General features: G+C 37.7%; 1 protein-coding gene across 1 annotated transcript in view; it reads right to left on the minus strand.

Moving 5' to 3' along the window:
• Positions 1 to 17,524, minus strand: part of LOC117326534 — a 98,181-nt gene that overhangs the window by 4,515 nt on the left and 76,142 nt on the right. Inside the window, exons 24-33 of the mRNA XM_033883290.1 lie at positions 17,352 to 17,508; positions 15,553 to 15,635; positions 15,012 to 15,256; positions 11,424 to 11,428; positions 11,198 to 11,280; positions 10,816 to 10,901; positions 9,986 to 10,003; positions 4,904 to 5,054; positions 3,826 to 4,022; positions 2,898 to 3,096 (exon numbers count right to left, since the gene is read on the minus strand). Coding sequence (XP_033739181.1) covers positions 2,898 to 3,096; positions 3,826 to 4,022; positions 4,904 to 5,054; positions 9,986 to 10,003; positions 10,816 to 10,901; positions 11,198 to 11,280; positions 11,424 to 11,428; positions 15,012 to 15,256; positions 15,553 to 15,635; positions 17,352 to 17,508 — 1,224 coding nt within the window. The remainder of the gene's footprint in view (positions 1 to 2,897; positions 3,097 to 3,825; positions 4,023 to 4,903; positions 5,055 to 9,985; positions 10,004 to 10,815; positions 10,902 to 11,197; positions 11,281 to 11,423; positions 11,429 to 15,011; positions 15,257 to 15,552; positions 15,636 to 17,351; positions 17,509 to 17,524) is intronic.

Genomic DNA, 17,524 nt, shown 5'->3' on the forward strand with positions numbered 1-17,524 from the left:
TCCATAGGGCATGTATCCTATAATATACAAATCATATTTATAATGTAGCAAAGATGTCCATAGGGCATGTATCCTATAATACACAAATCGTATTTATAATGTAGCAAAGAGGTCCATAGGGCATGTATCTTATAATATACAAATCATATTTATAATGTAGCAAAGAGGTCCACAGGGTCTGTATCCTCTAATATACAAGTCATATTTATAATGTAGCAACGGGGTCCATAGGGCATGTATCCTATAATATACAAATCGTATTTATAATGTAGCAAAGAGGTCCACAGGGTCTGTATCCTCTAATATACAAATCATATTTATATTGTAGCAAAGGGGTCCATAGGGCATGTATCCTATAATATACAAATCGTATTTATAATGTAGCAAAGGGGTCCACATGGTCTGTATCCTCTAGTATACAAGTCATATTTATAATGTAACAAAGAGGCGCACATGGTCTGTATCCTATAATATACAAGTCATATTTATAATGTAGCAAAGAGGTCCACAGGGTCTGTATCCTCTAATATACAAGTCATATTTATAATGTAGCAAAGAGGTCCATAGGGCATGTATCCTATAATACACAAATCATATTTATAATGTAGCAAAGATGTCCATAGGGTCTGTATTCTATAATATACAAATCATATTTGTAATATAACAAAGAGGCCCATAGGGCCTGTATCCTCTAATATAAAAGTCATACTTATAATGTAACAAAGAGGCCTACAGGGAATGTATCCACTAATATACAAGTCATATTTGTAATATAACAAAGAGGCCCACAGGGTCCGTATCCTCTAATATACAAGTAATCATACTTGTTACAAAGAGGCCCACACAGTAGACAGTTTTATCATGTAAGAAAGAGGGCCAGTCGAGGGTTTGTTTCCTCAAATGTACCCAAGACAGATTTACAGTACTTGTAAGTAGTTTAATAAGGCTATATGTTCATGGTCTGAGGTTCCATCAGCAGTCTATTAACAAACAAGAGGCCCATGGGGCCTGTATCGCTCACCTGGTTGGATTAGACCAAATGTCAAAATATTGTTCATATTCAATTTGTTTTATTTGTAAATCTCAAACAATGCTATATATGGTTATAGTGTGGGAATCCGAACTGCTTTAAAGATTAATGAAGTCCAGACTCTCTAAGGTCTGAAAGACCTCAAGAATTGTTTTTAGAACATGCATTCATCACTTTATGACTAGTAGCGATTTAAAGGAATTACCTCCATTTCCCCTACTGGGCCCCGCCCCTTTGGCCCCTTTGGGGTCAGTCACCATTTATGTAAAATCTGCTCCCCTTCCCCCAAGGATGTTTCTGATCAAATTGGGTTCAAATCCATTCATAACTTAATAACTATTAGCGATTTAAAGGAATTACCTCTATTTCCCCTATTGGGCCCCGCCCCTTTGGCCCCTCCGGGGTCAGAGCTACCATTTATGCAAAATCTGTCCCCCTTCCCCCAAGGATGTTTCTAAGCAAATTGGGTTCAAATCCATTCATAACTTTATATGACTAGTAGTGATTTAAAGGAATTACCTCTATTTCCCCTATTGGGCCCCGCCCCTTTGGCCCCTTTGGGGTCAGAGCCACCATTTATGCAAAATATGTTCCCCTTCCCCCAAGGATGTTTCTGACTAAATTGGGTTCAAATCCATTCATAACCTTATGACAAGTAGCGATTTAAAGGAATTACCTCTATTTCCCCTATTGGGCCCCACCCCTTTGGCCCCTTTGGGGTCAGAGTCACCATTTATGCAAAATCTGTTCCCCTACCCCCAAGGATGTTTCTGACTAAATTGGGTTCAAATCCATTCATAACTTTATGACTAGTAGCGATTTAAAGGAATGACCTCTATTTCCCCTATTGGGCCCCGCCCCTTTGGCCCCTCAGGGGTCAGAGTCACCATTTATGCAAAATCTGTTCCCCTTCCCCCAAGGATGTTTCTGAGCAAATTGGGTTCAAATCCATTCATAACTTTATGACTAGTAGTGATTTAAAGGAATTACCTCTATTTCCCCTATTGGGCCCCGCCCCTTTGGCCCCTTGGGGGTCAGAGCTACCATTTATGCAAAATCTGTTCCCCTTCCCCCAAGGATGTTTCTGAGCAAATTGGGTTCAAATCCATTCATAACTTTATGACTAGTAGTGATTTAAAGGAATTACCTCTATTTCCCCTATTGGGCCCCGTCCCTTTGGCCCCTTTGGGGTCAGAGCCACCATTTATGCAAAATCTGTTCCCCTTCCCCCAAGGATGTTTCTGACTGGATTGGGTTCAAATCCATTCATAACTTTATGACAAGTAGCGATTTAAAGGAATTACCTCTATTTCCCCTATTGGGCCCCTCCCCTTTGGCCCCTTTGGGGTCAGAGTCACCATTTACGCAAAATCTGTTCCCCTACCCCCAAGGATGTTTCTGACTAAATTGGGTTCAAATCCATTCATAACTTTATGACTAGTAGCGATTTAAAGGAATTACCTCTATTTCCCCTATTGGGCCCCGCCCCTTTGGCCCCTCAGGGGTCAGAGTCACCATTTATGCAAAATCTGTTCCCCTTCCCCCAAGGATGTTTCTGGCCAAATTTGGTCAAAATCCAATTAGAACTTTTTGACTAGTAGCGATTTGAAGCAAATGTTGACGGACGGACGGACGACGGACGACGGACGCTGCGTCATGACATAAGCTCACCGGACCTTCGGTCCAGGTGAGCTAAAAACACTGACATCTTGTGAACAGAAGACATTAAACCAAACGGAGAACCAACTTAAAGTAAATCATGAGTAGACAGTCAGAACCATTTGGAATATCATATTCCAATCTGCCTGCTTTGACATAAGTAACATTTATGTCCAATTTCAGGCAGACTTAATACAAAGGTACTCACCGATGGTCTCGTCGTTCATGAATCTTGACTCGAGGACTGGTCTGGGGCGAGTAAGGTTGGCCTGTGGTGTTGTTGCCATAGTTGTAGATATGGTAACTGGGGTTGTAGGGGCAGGAGTACTACTGGACGTCTTGGGTTTGGGTGGGTTCAGGAAAATTGTCTCTGCTGGCCCAGGATTCCATGGTGGCATCATTAGCTTCTTATAAAACAAGATCAGGGACGACTTGACAATTATTAAGTATGGTAATACCGTAATAACTTCTAACAATTGATAATTTTAATAGCTATACAGACAATTTTGAAAGTTCCTCAACCCTGTAGCTATCAATGGATGTCATGGTGGCCCCAGATTTCATTGTGTCATATATCTACAAACTAAATGTGGTCATCTAACCTATTGACCTATTGGAGGGTATTCTGATGACATAAGAAGCTGCTGGCCTGCTGGTTTATTATCTACCCTTATTGTGTCATATGCCATGTTACAAGGTGTCCGGCATGAGATTCTTGCCATGTATAATCCTCTAACATTGTTGTAATATCCAGACAGGGACTAACCGTTTCACATCCCTTCACTGTATATGGACTGGGAGCAAAATAAAGTAAAATCAACTCATCCCTCATTTTGGATTTCGGGTTTGAACAGTCAATGACTTTCCATTTTTTAATGATTCCGAGATATTTCAAAAGAAATATGGGCAGATATTTAGAAGCGGCATACCTTTTTGACTGTTATGTGATTTGAGTGATTTAAGAACCTTAGTTTTGAGAACATAATTTAATCTGGAGTGTTAATCTTAGTTTTGAGAACATATTCAATCTTGAGTGTAAATATGGAATCATGAATGCATGTACAGACAAAAGAAGTTAAATTTATGAATGTTCCAATAAAATTTCATGAGATGTTATTTAGGGTCATATATCTCACCTGCATGGCACTATTGGCTGTTGTTTGGTGGGTAGTTGTGGTAGTTGAGTCATGTTGCAGGTCAATGGCAATGGGCGATGAACAGGGACCCACCTTGTTGCCGTGAACGACTATGGAACTGCTGGCATTGTCACGGAGGGCTTTTAGGGGCTGTTGTAAGTACCGGTACATCCTGGCCACAGGTTCAAACCTTACCACTGTAACAATAACATGCTTGGTATAAAGGCAGTGAATCCTGAATAAATGATAGAGAGTAAGAATGTGGCACACCTTAGATTAAACGACCATGTCCATTTTATCATCTACTACCTACAGTACATGTATATTGAAAGCGTAGAGAATCTTTCGGACTAACCTCTGATAAGACAGAAGGAAAAGCTATGTAATATTTGCGGCAATACTCATCCAACATTTGAGGCATTTGTTGTGATACTCACCAGACAGATTGCTTGTAACGTTGTGATACTCACCTGTCAGACAGTCGGTAAAGTTGTGATATTTGTTGTGATACTCACCTGTCAGACAGTCTGTAAAGTTGTGATATTTGTTGTGATACTCACCTGTCAGACAGTCGGTAAAGTTGTGATATTTTTTGTGATACTCACCTGTCAGACAGTCGGTAAAGTTGTGATACTCACCTGTCAGACAGTTGGTAAAGTTGTGATATTTGTTGTGATAGTCACCTGTCAGACAGTCGGTAAAGTTGTGATATTTTTTGTGATACTCACCTGTCAGACAGTCGGTAAAGTTGTGATACTCACCTGTCAGACAGTTGGTAAAGTTGTGATATTTGTTGTGATATTCACCTGTCAGACAGTCGGTAAAGTTGTGATATTTGTTGTGATACTCACCTGTCAGACAGTTGGTCAAGTTGTGATATATTTGTTATGATATTCACCTGTCAGACAGTTGGTAAAGTTGTGATATTTGTTGTGATACTTACCTGTCAGACAGTCGGTAAAGTTGTGATATTTGTTGTGATACTCACCTGTCAGACAGTTGGTAAAGTTGTGATATTTGTTATGATACTCACCTGTCAGACAGTTCGTAAAATTGTTGTATTTGTTGTGATTCTTACCTGACAAACAGCCTGTAAAGTTGCGATACTTGTTACGATGACTGAAATTGTCGTATACACTGGTATGGGTAAATCCTCCGACTAAAACCGTGTCGAGGTTCTGGAGAGGATTGTTAGAGACTGGAACAGTCTCCATTGCCTCCACATCAACCTGTTCAATCAACAGAACAAAATATGAGCCACTCACCTCAATTATATTTTAATTATCTCCCTTGGTGAAACTCTTCATTATCAACATTAGGTCTGTATATAAACTCATAGTTTACATGGTAAGTGGTTGACTTGATTTTTAAGGAAACAAAACTGAATGATTTTGAGATTAACAAACAAAACTGTCTGCTATTCCAGCTGTCCTCACAGAATTCCTTTTGTGGTAAATTAATGTCCAAACACAATGCTTTCTCGTCAATAAATAGATAAAAAATATTGATCAATTCCATATGTTTCATTATATATGTAGGGTGAAATGACAATATGTAATTTTGCTGTGTATGATACCAAAGTTCATTCATGGAACTTTCTACATAGAAGTCTTGCTGAATTATCTTTTCCAGAATTTCTGAAGTTCATAGAGGGACATTATCAAGGTTTTTTTTCAAGTTTAAGTTGATACATTTTAGCCTACACCTCAAGATGTCTTTCTTTAAAGAGGAGAATCTTTCTTCAAGAAGGAAGCTTCTGAATCTAGGTACATCTGCTATCTCTAGGGAACACCTCGGATCTAGGGACATCTGTTATCTCTAGGGAACACCTTAAGTGGATAATTTTTTTAACTGTAAGACTTGTTTTCATGGAAGCCTTAATAGAAGGCATTCTATCAACAGACAGAGAAATTCCATCACTAAGGATATAGAAGAAATAGCTGCTTACAGGGGGTTTAATCTGTTTCTAAGTGAAATCTTGTTTCCAGGTACAATGTAACATTGTACATTTGTCGATAATGATTATTTTCAAAACCTGAAAAAGCCAAACTAGGGAGAAATCGCTAGGAGATTTAAAATTAATCTGTTTCTAAATGAAATTTGGTTTCCAGGTAACACGTACTTGATATTTGTTGATTATGATTATTGTCAAACATAAAAATAAGCATGGAACGATATTTAACATCTTATCATGTGCATTGTAATTTGTAGTAACATGCAAAGCAAACATTCAATATGGCTGTTCTTCCAACAAAGTCCTGTTAGTAGACTTTCACAACACTGCACAGTGGTTGAACGGTCAACTTATCAAGGTCAGCTGAAGGTCAACAGAAGGTCGTATATAGACCTTGGTAAGCTATATAAAGGTAGAATTATATTGAACAAAAAGTTGGTCGCTGGTCTGCTGGGAATCATCAACTGTTCAGCTAAATAATTGTTAACGGTCAGTTATATACATATATATATAGTGACCAATGGTCAGCTATCCATAGGTTACTGTGGCCACATAAGAGTCAGCTAAATGGAAAGCCTATACAAATCATCTAATTTTGGTAGTAGAGCACATTAACTGTACTAGTTATAACAGCATATAAGAGTTTGACTTCAGACCTTTGAAAACACAGAGTTACTTCCCTTTGTAAGTCGATTCCTTTTTCATTTTGATGCTTTGCATTTTTTAAAATTCCTGCTAGCAATATTGGAAAATATACCATCAGCAATGGACACATCACTGGTTTCAATTTAATTTTTCATGTTGTTATATTGATATTTATATTTGGCTGATGATACATAATATGTTGGCTATATCTGTAGAGCGTTTCATAGTTCTGCTAATGGTATGGATGAAGTAAAGTAGTTTCAACCTTTGACAAACATTTTTTGAAAGTTTGCTAAAAGTATGTTTCTTAAATGAAAAAAAACCCAGGTAATTAACAGTGGAGCAAATAGCAAGTGAATAATAGCAAATTAAGACTTGGTAATCTTCAACTGTCTTATTGAGGCTGAAATAATTATATACATTTATATTTTTTCAAAGAAAAATCAAAATAAATGGTAACTAGTGGTGTATGAATGATTTACATACAGTATCATCATGCACAGGTGGGTGTTATTTTCCTTTGAGACTTCCTTATACCATGTACTGTGACTTTCATCACATTTCTCTATCATCAAACCAACCTCTGTCGACAGTGAGGTGTTATAAGGTTACAAGAGATCCCAGAGGGATCTTGGCGCCCACCATTGAATGATCTTTATAGGTTCCATGTCAGATTGATCTTTTCCCTACTTTTCCCTTCCTCTAAGTCTTACTTATCTGTGTAAATTCAGAAACAGCCCTCTAGTACTATTCAAACAAGGGGAACTTATATATAGAATTTAAGATTTAGCTATAATGGCTGTCTGTCGGCCATGTTGTTTTCGTATTGGTCCCAGTATGCAAAACTAGGCACTGAGGGGAACCTACATATGAAATTTGAAAAAGATCCCTTCAGTACTTTCACAGAAATAGCGATAACAATCTTCAATTGTCAAAATCCAAGATGGCTGCCTGTCAGCCATGTTTTTTTCTGATTAGTCTCAAAATGCAATATGCATAACTAGGCACTGAGGGGAACCTGCATATGTAATTTCAGAAAGATCCCTTCATTACTTTCTGAGAAATAGCGATAACAAATTTTAATTGTCAAAATCCAAGATGGCTGCCTGTCAGTAATTTTGTTTTCTGATTGGTCTCAAAATGCAATATGCATAAGTAGGCACCAAGGGGAACCTCCATATGAAATTTGAGAAAGATCCCTTCAGTTCTTTCACAGAAAAAGCGATAACAAATTTCAATTGTCAAAATCCAAGATGGCTGCCTGTCGGCCATGTTGTTTTCCGATTGGTCTCAAAATGCAATATGCATAACTAGGCACTGAGGGGAACCTGCATATGAAATTTCAGAAAGATCCCTTCATTACTTTCACAGAAATAGCGATAACAAACTTTAATTGTCAGAATCCAAGATGGCTGCCTGTCGGCCATGTTGTTTTCTAATTAGTCTCAAAATGCAATATGCATAACCAGGAACAAAGAGGAACCTGCATATGAAATTTGAGAAAGATCCCTTGAGTACTTTCACAGAAATAGCGATAACAAACTTCAATTGTCAAAATCCAAGATGGCTGCCTGTCGGCCATTTTGTTTTCCGATTGGTCCCAAAATGCAATATGCATAACAAGGCACCAAAGGGAAGCTATATATGAAATTTGAGAAAGATCCCTTCAGTACTTCCTCAGAAATAGCGATAACAAACTCAAATTGTCAAAATCCAAGATGGCTGCCTATCGGCCATGTTGTTTTCCGATTGGTCCCAAAATGCAATATGCATAACTAGACACCAAAGGGAACCTACATATGAAATTTGAGAAAGATCCCTTCAGTACTTCCTCAGAAATAGCGATAACAAACTCCAATTGTCAAAATCCAAGATGGCTGCCTGTCGGCCATGTTGTTTTCTGATTGGTCCCAAAATGCAATATGCATAACTAGGCACCAAGGGGAACCTACATATGAAATTTGAGAAAGATCTCTTCAATACTTTCTCAGAAATAGAGATAACAAACTTCAATTGTCAAAATCCAAGATGGCTGCCTGTCGGCCATGTTGTTTTCCGATCGGTCCCAAAATGCAATATGCACAACTAGGCACCAAGGGGAACCTACATATGAAATTTGAGAAAGATCCCATCAGTACTTTCTCAGAAATAGCGATAACAAGAATTGTTTACGGACGGAGGGACGGACGGACGGACGGACGGACGACGGACCACGGACGCAGGGCGATTTGAATAGCCCACCATCTGATGATGGTGGGCTAAAAACAGACTACTTGGTGAATAAAACACTTTATATAAAAGGACATGTTTTTTGCTGGAGTGCTGTTTCTTAATGCATGCATGCACAGTGTAATTTTCTGTGTAGAAGTCCTAAGAAAACTGGTAATTCCTGAGGTCAAGGCCGGCCATTGGGCGCCTCATACAATCCTGCGGTAGGTATAAATGTATTAGAATGTTTTTCTATTATACTAATGAGATATACAGAGTGTAGATCTATGTTAGGTTACCTGTATACCTGTATTAACGAGATTCTTTATAGAAACATTTATGTTGTTCTCTGTACCTGTATATCATTGTTGTATGATCTATTTGACAGGAGTATGAAACAATAAAACATTACACATGTAAAGTAACTCTTTCTCCAGAAACCTACCAGAATCTAAAGGTGATACATGCGTTCTACACTGTGAAACATCCCTTATATTTCTGTGAGGAATGAGAAGGAATAAGAGAAAAGAATATTTCCAAAAACTCAATACATTATTGGTATCATACAGAATCTCTAACTGAGAGCTGAAAGGAAGAGAGATATACCACCAGACATCGTAGCTTAAGATTTTTCATCAGATGAGTCCAAAACTCAAAGTCAGAGAGGGGAGGAAGAAAGATACAGATATCGCAGCTTTAAATATTCATCAAATGAGTCTATAAAACTTTGATAATAAGTTAATTAAAAGGTTAAGTGGATTTTAGTGTGATGTTTACAAACATGCCGATCATTTCACTATCTTCCGATCTATATCCCAAGTGTGTGTGTTTAATCTGTGACCTTCACCTTTGATGCATGACTTCAGTACAGCTTTGACGAGACAACGAGAAAAGACACTGGCCGGGTGTTTTTTTATCAAAAGACGGCACCAACACTGACACGATAAAGCTATAACTTTGAACATCACAAAAATAAAAAAAATAAATATTTTTGCACGTCATCTTGACAATATTTTGAAAAATCCATGGCAATATGAGACAACAGAGCAGCTGACCCATCGAATAGTTTCATAGAGGAGGTAACGAAGTAAAGATATAGTGTTGTTTGTCATAGCAAGAAGCTATAACCAACAGAGAAGCCATTTTGGATTAGGGATTTGGGGTAATTAGTGGAAACAGAGAGAGAGGGGGGAGTCACATCAAGCTTATGACATCCTCCTGGTGTCAGTAGTCGACTGTTATATATACAAGCCTGTGTGATATATATAGATATATACGGACTTAAAGCAGGAGGCGTAAACGGTGAACACGTAACATTAGGCAGTCACATGCCAATGGTGCGTGTGTACTCACATTTGATGTCCCGAGTACCTGAATGTAGATATCCCATCATTATGCGGCCTTGCAGTAATTAACACAATGATACTCCAACCACTACTTACCGTGATCTTATACACAAAACAATGCTTGAAGAAATATGTGTAGTACACATACTCAAAACCTTCCAGTAATAATCAAAATAGTGTTTTCAGAAATACAATTCAAAATATAATGGGTTTTTTTTTCTTTTAGAAACAAGACCTCATATTAAAAACATTATACTCAAAATATTTTTTGATTTTCTTTTTTCAGAAACACTATTCAAAACAAAAAGCTGAAGATATCATTTACTGAAACTGTCTGATCATATTTTTGATACCTTTACTCAAGATAATTTGAGATAAATCCAGCTAAAAATCTGATACTTGATGAGATATTGTAAAATAAAATGCTTAAATTCTTTTAACACAGAAACTGTGCCCAAAACAAAAAGTTTATATATATGGTTTTAAAATGTAACTTGTAATTACACCAACCAAAAGAGCTTAATCATATCATTCTTTTACAAACATGCTATTTAAAACACAATACAAACACATAAAAAATACTTGTAATGCTTTTCACTAAAAACAACCATAATCAATCCATACTGCTTACAATATATATTTCATTAATATTCAAAATTTTGATTATAAACATCCAACTCCATAATTTTTACTCAAAATACTTCTGGCGAAACTCTGAACAGCATGCAGTTGACGTCTGCCACTGTATGCAGCCTCCTGACTGACGTCTGCTTCTCTGTGACGCCTGATGGGAGACCAGATGATGACAAGACGGAGACACATTTCAATGTTACTTACCTTTAGTGACATTTCGGAGTTCGAGTGTTGGTATATCAGTGTGTGAGGTTGGCCATCTGCAAACTTTCCATCCAAACTCAGTCCGTCTGTACGAGTAACAAATTGATTAAATTTCACAGCGGTGTCAAACGGTGAAATAACTTGCTGATGTACTGCTGTGTTTGAATCTCGAAAAGTTAGAATCGATATGAAAATTGCAAGTCAACTTAATACCCTTCCACCTATTCCTATCTAAAAATAAGTTCTTATTGTGTTTACAAAACTTCCTTGTAGAGAGGATAAGGCTATTTACAGTTTACTATGGGGTGAGCTGAAAGCTTTTTGTACAGGATAGCTAATAATGATATGTATTCCAGATACCGAGTATTAGTGGTGTACTTACGATGAACTCCGCCTTGACTCGTGGTCACATGAACACCTCCATCAGGTTTCATCCAGAGAGTGACAAAGTCATGGTCGGTATGGCTAAAACACAAACTCAAGTATCTAAGTATCGGTGAAGTAAAACATGTCATCTACCGACAGCACCTGTAAAGTTCAAAGGGACTTAACTCTGTCGAAAATGGCAGTGACAAAAAAATAAATAAAAAATTGTTTAAAACTGCCACTTGATCTGTAATAGATTATCATAAAGCCATATACCAGAGTACCAAATCTTGGGTCATTATCTGTATGAATGTGAAAAAAAATACTGAAAATACCACAGGTATGACACACAGATTGACATACAGAAAATACCACAGGTAGGACACACAGATTGACATGTAGAAAATACCACAGGTATGACACACAGATTGACATGTAGAAAATACCACAGGTATGACACACAGGTTGACATATAGAAAATAACACAGGTATGACACACAGATTGACATACAGAAAATACCACAGGTATGACACACAGATTGACATACAGAAAATACCACAGGTAGGACACACAGATTGACATACAGAAAATACCACAGGTAGGACACACAGATTGACATACAGAAAATACCACAGGTAGGACACACAGATTGATATACAGAAAATACCACATGTATGACACACAGATTGACATACAGAAAGTACCACAGGTATGACACACAGATTGACATATATTGACATATAGAAAATATCACAGGTATGACACACAGATTGACATATAGAAAATACCACAGGTAGGACACACAGATTGACATATAGAAAATACCACAGGTGTGACACACAGATTGACATATAGAAAATACCTCTGGTATGACACACAGATTGACATATAGAAAATACCACATGTATGACACACAGATTGACATACAGAAAATACCATAGGTAAGACACACAGATTGACATGTAGAAAATACCACAGGTATGACACACAGATTGACATACAGAAAATACCACAGGTAGGACACACAGATTGACATATAGAAAATACCACAGGTATGACAAACAGATTGACATGTAGAAAATACCACAGGTATGACACACAGGTTGACATATAGAAAATACCACATGTATGACACACAGATTGACATATAGAAAATACCACAGGTATGACACACAGATTGACATGTAGAAAATACCACATATATGACACACAGATTGACATATAGAAAATACCATAGGTATGACACACAGATTGACATGTAGAAAATACCACAGGTATGACACACAGATTGACATACAGAAAATACCACAGGTAGGACACACAGATTGACATACAGTAAATACCATAGGTAGGACACACAGGTTGACATATAGAAAATACCACAGGTATGACACACAGATTGACATACAGTAAATACCATAGGTATGACACACAGGTTGACATATAGAAAATACCACAGGTATGACACACAGGTTGACATATAGAAAATACCACATGTATGACACACAGATTGACATACAGTAAATACCATAGGTAGGACACACAGATTGACATACAGAAAATACCACAGGTATGACACACAGGTTGACATATAGAAAATACCACATGTATGACACACAGATTGACATATAGAAAATACCACATGTATGACACACAGATTGACATGTAGAAAATACCACAGGTATGACACACAGATTGACATGCAGAAAATACCACATGTATGACACACAGATTGACATGTAGAAAATACCACAGGTATGACACACAGATTGACATACAGAAAATACCACATGTATGACACACAGATTGACATGTAGAAAATACCACAGGTATGACACACAGATTGACATACAGAAAATACCACAGGTATGACACACAGATTGACATACAGAAAATACCACAGGTATGACACACAGATTGACATACAGAAAATACCACATGTATGACACACAGGTTGACATACAGAAAATACCACAGGTATGACACACAGATTGACATGTAGAAAACCCCTTCACCCAAGGATGCTTCAGACCAAACATGGATCAAATCCCTTTATTCCTGCAGAAGAAGAAGGATTTTAAAGAATATACAATATTCCCCTATTGGGCCCCACCCCCCAGGCCCCTGGGGGGCCAGACCCACCGTTTATACAAAATTGGTTCCCCTTCACCCAAGGATGCTTCAGACCAAATATGAATCAAATCCCTTCATTTCTACAGAAGAAGAAGGATTTTAAAGAATTTGCTATATTTCCCCTATTGAGCCCCACCCCTACGGCCCCTGGGGGGCCAGACCAACCGTTTATACAAAATTGGTTCCCCTTCACCCAAGGATGCTTCAGACCAAATATGAATCAAATCCCTTCATTTCTACAGAAGAAGAAGGATTTTAAAGAATTTGCTATATTTCCCCTATTGGGCCCCGCCCCTAAGACCCCTGGGGGGCCAGACCCACCGTTTATACAAAATTGGTTCCCCTTCACCTAAGGATGCTTCAGACCAAATATGAATCAAATCCCTTCATTTCTACAGAAGAAGAAGGATTTTAAAGAATTTGCTATATTTCCCCTATTGGGCCCCGCCCCTAAGGCCCCTGGGGGGCCAGACCCACCGTTTATACAAAATTGGTTCCCCTTCACCCAAGGATGCTTCAGACCAAATTTGGTCAAAATCCACTGAGTAGTTTAGGACTAGTAGCGATTTAAAGGAAAAGTTGACGGACGGACGACGGACGCTGCGCCATGCCATAAGCTCACCGGCCCTTCGGGCCAGGTGAGCTAAAATAAAAAAATAAATATTTTTGCACGTCATCTTGACAATATTTTGAAAAATCCATGGCAATATGAGACAACAGAGCAGCTGACCCATCGAATAGTTTCATAGAGGAGGTAACGAAGTAAAGATATAGTGTTGTTTGTCATAGCAAGAAGCTATAACCAACAGAGAAGCCATTTTGGATTAGGGATTTGGGGTAATTAGTGGAAACAGAGAGAGAGGGGGGAGTCACATCAAGCTTATGACATCCTCCTGGTGTCAGTAGTCGACTGTTATATATACAAGCCTGTGTGATATATATAGATATATACGGACTTAAAGCAGGAGGCGTAAACGGTGAACACGTAACATTAGGCAGTCACATGCCAATGGTGCGTGTGTACTCACATTTGATGTCCCGAGTACCTGAATGTAGATATCCCATCATTATGCGGCCTTGCAGTAACACAATGATACTCCAACCACTACTTACCGTGATCTTATACACAAAACAATGCTTGAAGAAATATGTGTAGTACACATACTCAAAACCTTGCAGTAATAATCAAAATATTGTTTTCAGAAATACAATTCAAAATATAATGGGTTTTTTCCTTTCAGAAACACGACCTCATATTAAAAACATTATACTCAAAATATTTTTTGATTTTTTTTTTCAGAAACACTATTCAAAACAAAAAGCTCAAGATATCCTTTACTGAAATTGACTGAGCATATTTTTTATACTTGTACTCGCGGTAATTTGAGATAAATCCAGCTAAAAATCTGATACTTGATGAGATATTGTAAAATAAAATGCTTAAATTCTTTTAACACAGAAACCGTGCCCAAAACAAAAAGTTTGTATATATGGTTTTAAAATGTAACTTGTAATTACACCAACCAAAAGAGCTTAATCATACCATTCTTTTACAAACATGCTATTTAAAACACAATACAAACACATAAAAAATACTTGTAATGCTTTTCACTCAAAACAACCATAATAAATCCATACGTACTGCTTACAATATATATTTCATTAATATTCAAAATTTTGATTATAAACATCCAACTCCATAATTTTTACTCAAAATACTTCTGGCGAAACTCTGAACAGCATGCAGTTGACGTCTGCCACTGTATGCAGCCTCCTGACTGACGTCTGCTTCTCTGTGACGCCTGATGGGAGACCAGATGATGACAAGACGGAGACACATTTCAATGTTACTTACCTTTAGTGACATTTCGGAGTTCGAGTGTTGGTATATCAGTGTGTGAGGTTGGCCATCTGCAAACTTTCCATCCAAACTCAGTCCGTCTGTACGAGTAACAAATTGATTAAATTTCACAGCGGTGTCAAACGGTGAAATAACTTGCTGATGTACTGCTGTGTTTGAATCTCGAAAAGTTAGAATCGATATGAAAATTGCAAGTCAACTTAATACCCTTCCACCTATTCCTATCTAAAAATAAGTTCTTATTGTGTTTACAAAACTTCCTTGTAGAGAGGATAAGGCTATTTACAGTTTACTATGGGGTGAGCTGAAAGCTTTTTGTACAGGATAGCTAATAATGATATGTATTCCAGATACCGAGTATTAGTGGTGTACTTACGATGAACTCCGCCTTGACTCGTGGTCACATGAACACCTCCATCAGGTTTCATCCAGAGAGTGACAAAGTCATGGTCGGTATGGCTAAAACACAAACTCAAGTATCTAAGTATCGGTGAAGTAAAACATGTCATCTACCGACAGCACCTGTAAAGTTCAAAGGGACTTAACTCTGTCGAAAATGGCAGTGACAAAAAAATAAATACAAAATTGTTTAAAACTGACACTTAATCTGTAATAGATTATCATAAAGCCATATACCAGAGTACCAAATCTTGGGTCATTATCTGTATGAATGTGAAAAAAAAATATAGAAAATACCACAGGTATGACACACAGATTGACATACAGAAAATACCACAGGTATGACACACAGATTGACATATAGAAAATACCACAGGTATGACACACAGATTGACATACAGAAAATACCACAGGTAGGACACACAGATTGACATGTAGAAAATACCACAGGTATGACACACAGATTGACATACAGAAAATACCACAGGTATGACACACAGATTGACATACAGAAAATACCACAGGTATGACACACAGATTGACATATAGAAAATACCACAGATATGACACACAGATTGACATACAGAAAATACCATAGGTATGACACACAGATTGACATACAGAAGATACTACAGGTAGGACACACAGATTGACATATAGAAAATACCATAGGTATGACACACAGATTGACATGTAGAAAATACCACAGGTATGACACACAGGTTGACATATAGAAAATACCACATGTATGACACACAGATTGACATACAGAAAATACCATAGGTATGACACACAGATTGACATGTAGAAAATACCACAGGTATGACACACAGATTGACATACAGAAAATACCACAGGTATGACACACAGATTGACATACAGAAAATACCACAGGTATGACACACAGATTGACATATATTGACATATAGAAAATACCACAGGTATGACACACAGATTGACATATAGAAAATACCTCAGGTATGACACAGAGATTGACATATAGAAAATACCACAGGTATGACACACAGATTGACATATAGAAAATACCACAGGTAGGACACACAGATTGACATATAGAAAATACCACAGGTCTGACACACAGATTGACATATAGAAAATACCTCTGGTATGACACACAGATTGACATATAGAAAATACCACATGTATGACACACAGATTGACATACAGAAAATACCATAGGTATGACACACAGATTGACATGTAGAAAATACCACAGGTATGGCACACAGATTGACATATAGAAAATACCACAGGTATGACACACAAATTGACAGACAGGAAAACTGTAGTGCTCTTTTCCTGGTAGGGTACTGATAATCAACATATAGAGCTCTTATCATCAAATCTGAAAGATAAGACTAGATGTGCTACGTTAAGTCGAGGATAAATCTTCAAACTTTCTTCATGACTTAATCAGATCTGCTGAATATTGAACTATACAGCTAACATCTCACCTTCAGTTGATCAATGACCCCTGACCTCAAACTTAAAAGGACATAATTTTGACCTCTGACCTTAGCTGAGAACAGAGAATGGACCTCTGTCCTGAAACCAAAGACGACATAATCTTGACCTATGAACTTGAGGTAAGAATAGATTATTGACCTCAGACCTAAAACTGAAGATGACATAATCTTGATGTCTGACCTTGACCTGAAAGCAGAGCATTGACCTCTGATATAAAACTGAAGAGGATAAAACCTTGACTTGGGAGCAGAGTGTTGACCTCTGAACTAAATAATCTTGACCTCTCACCTTGAGCTGATGACAACAACAAGAACCATGGGTTGATTTCCAGTTGTATTAGTTTGGAACACAAGTGACACCTTCTCAGTGGACGTCCGTTGTGCTTGACCATTGGGTATGAACATGTATTCCACCACAGACTGACCGTCAAATGTACCAGATGCCTCTAGATAAAACAAAGT

This window comes from Pecten maximus, chromosome 4 (genome assembly GCF_902652985.1).
Source record: "Pecten maximus chromosome 4, xPecMax1.1, whole genome shotgun sequence".
Classification (NCBI taxonomy): Eukaryota; Metazoa; Mollusca; class Bivalvia; order Pectinida; family Pectinidae; genus Pecten; species Pecten maximus.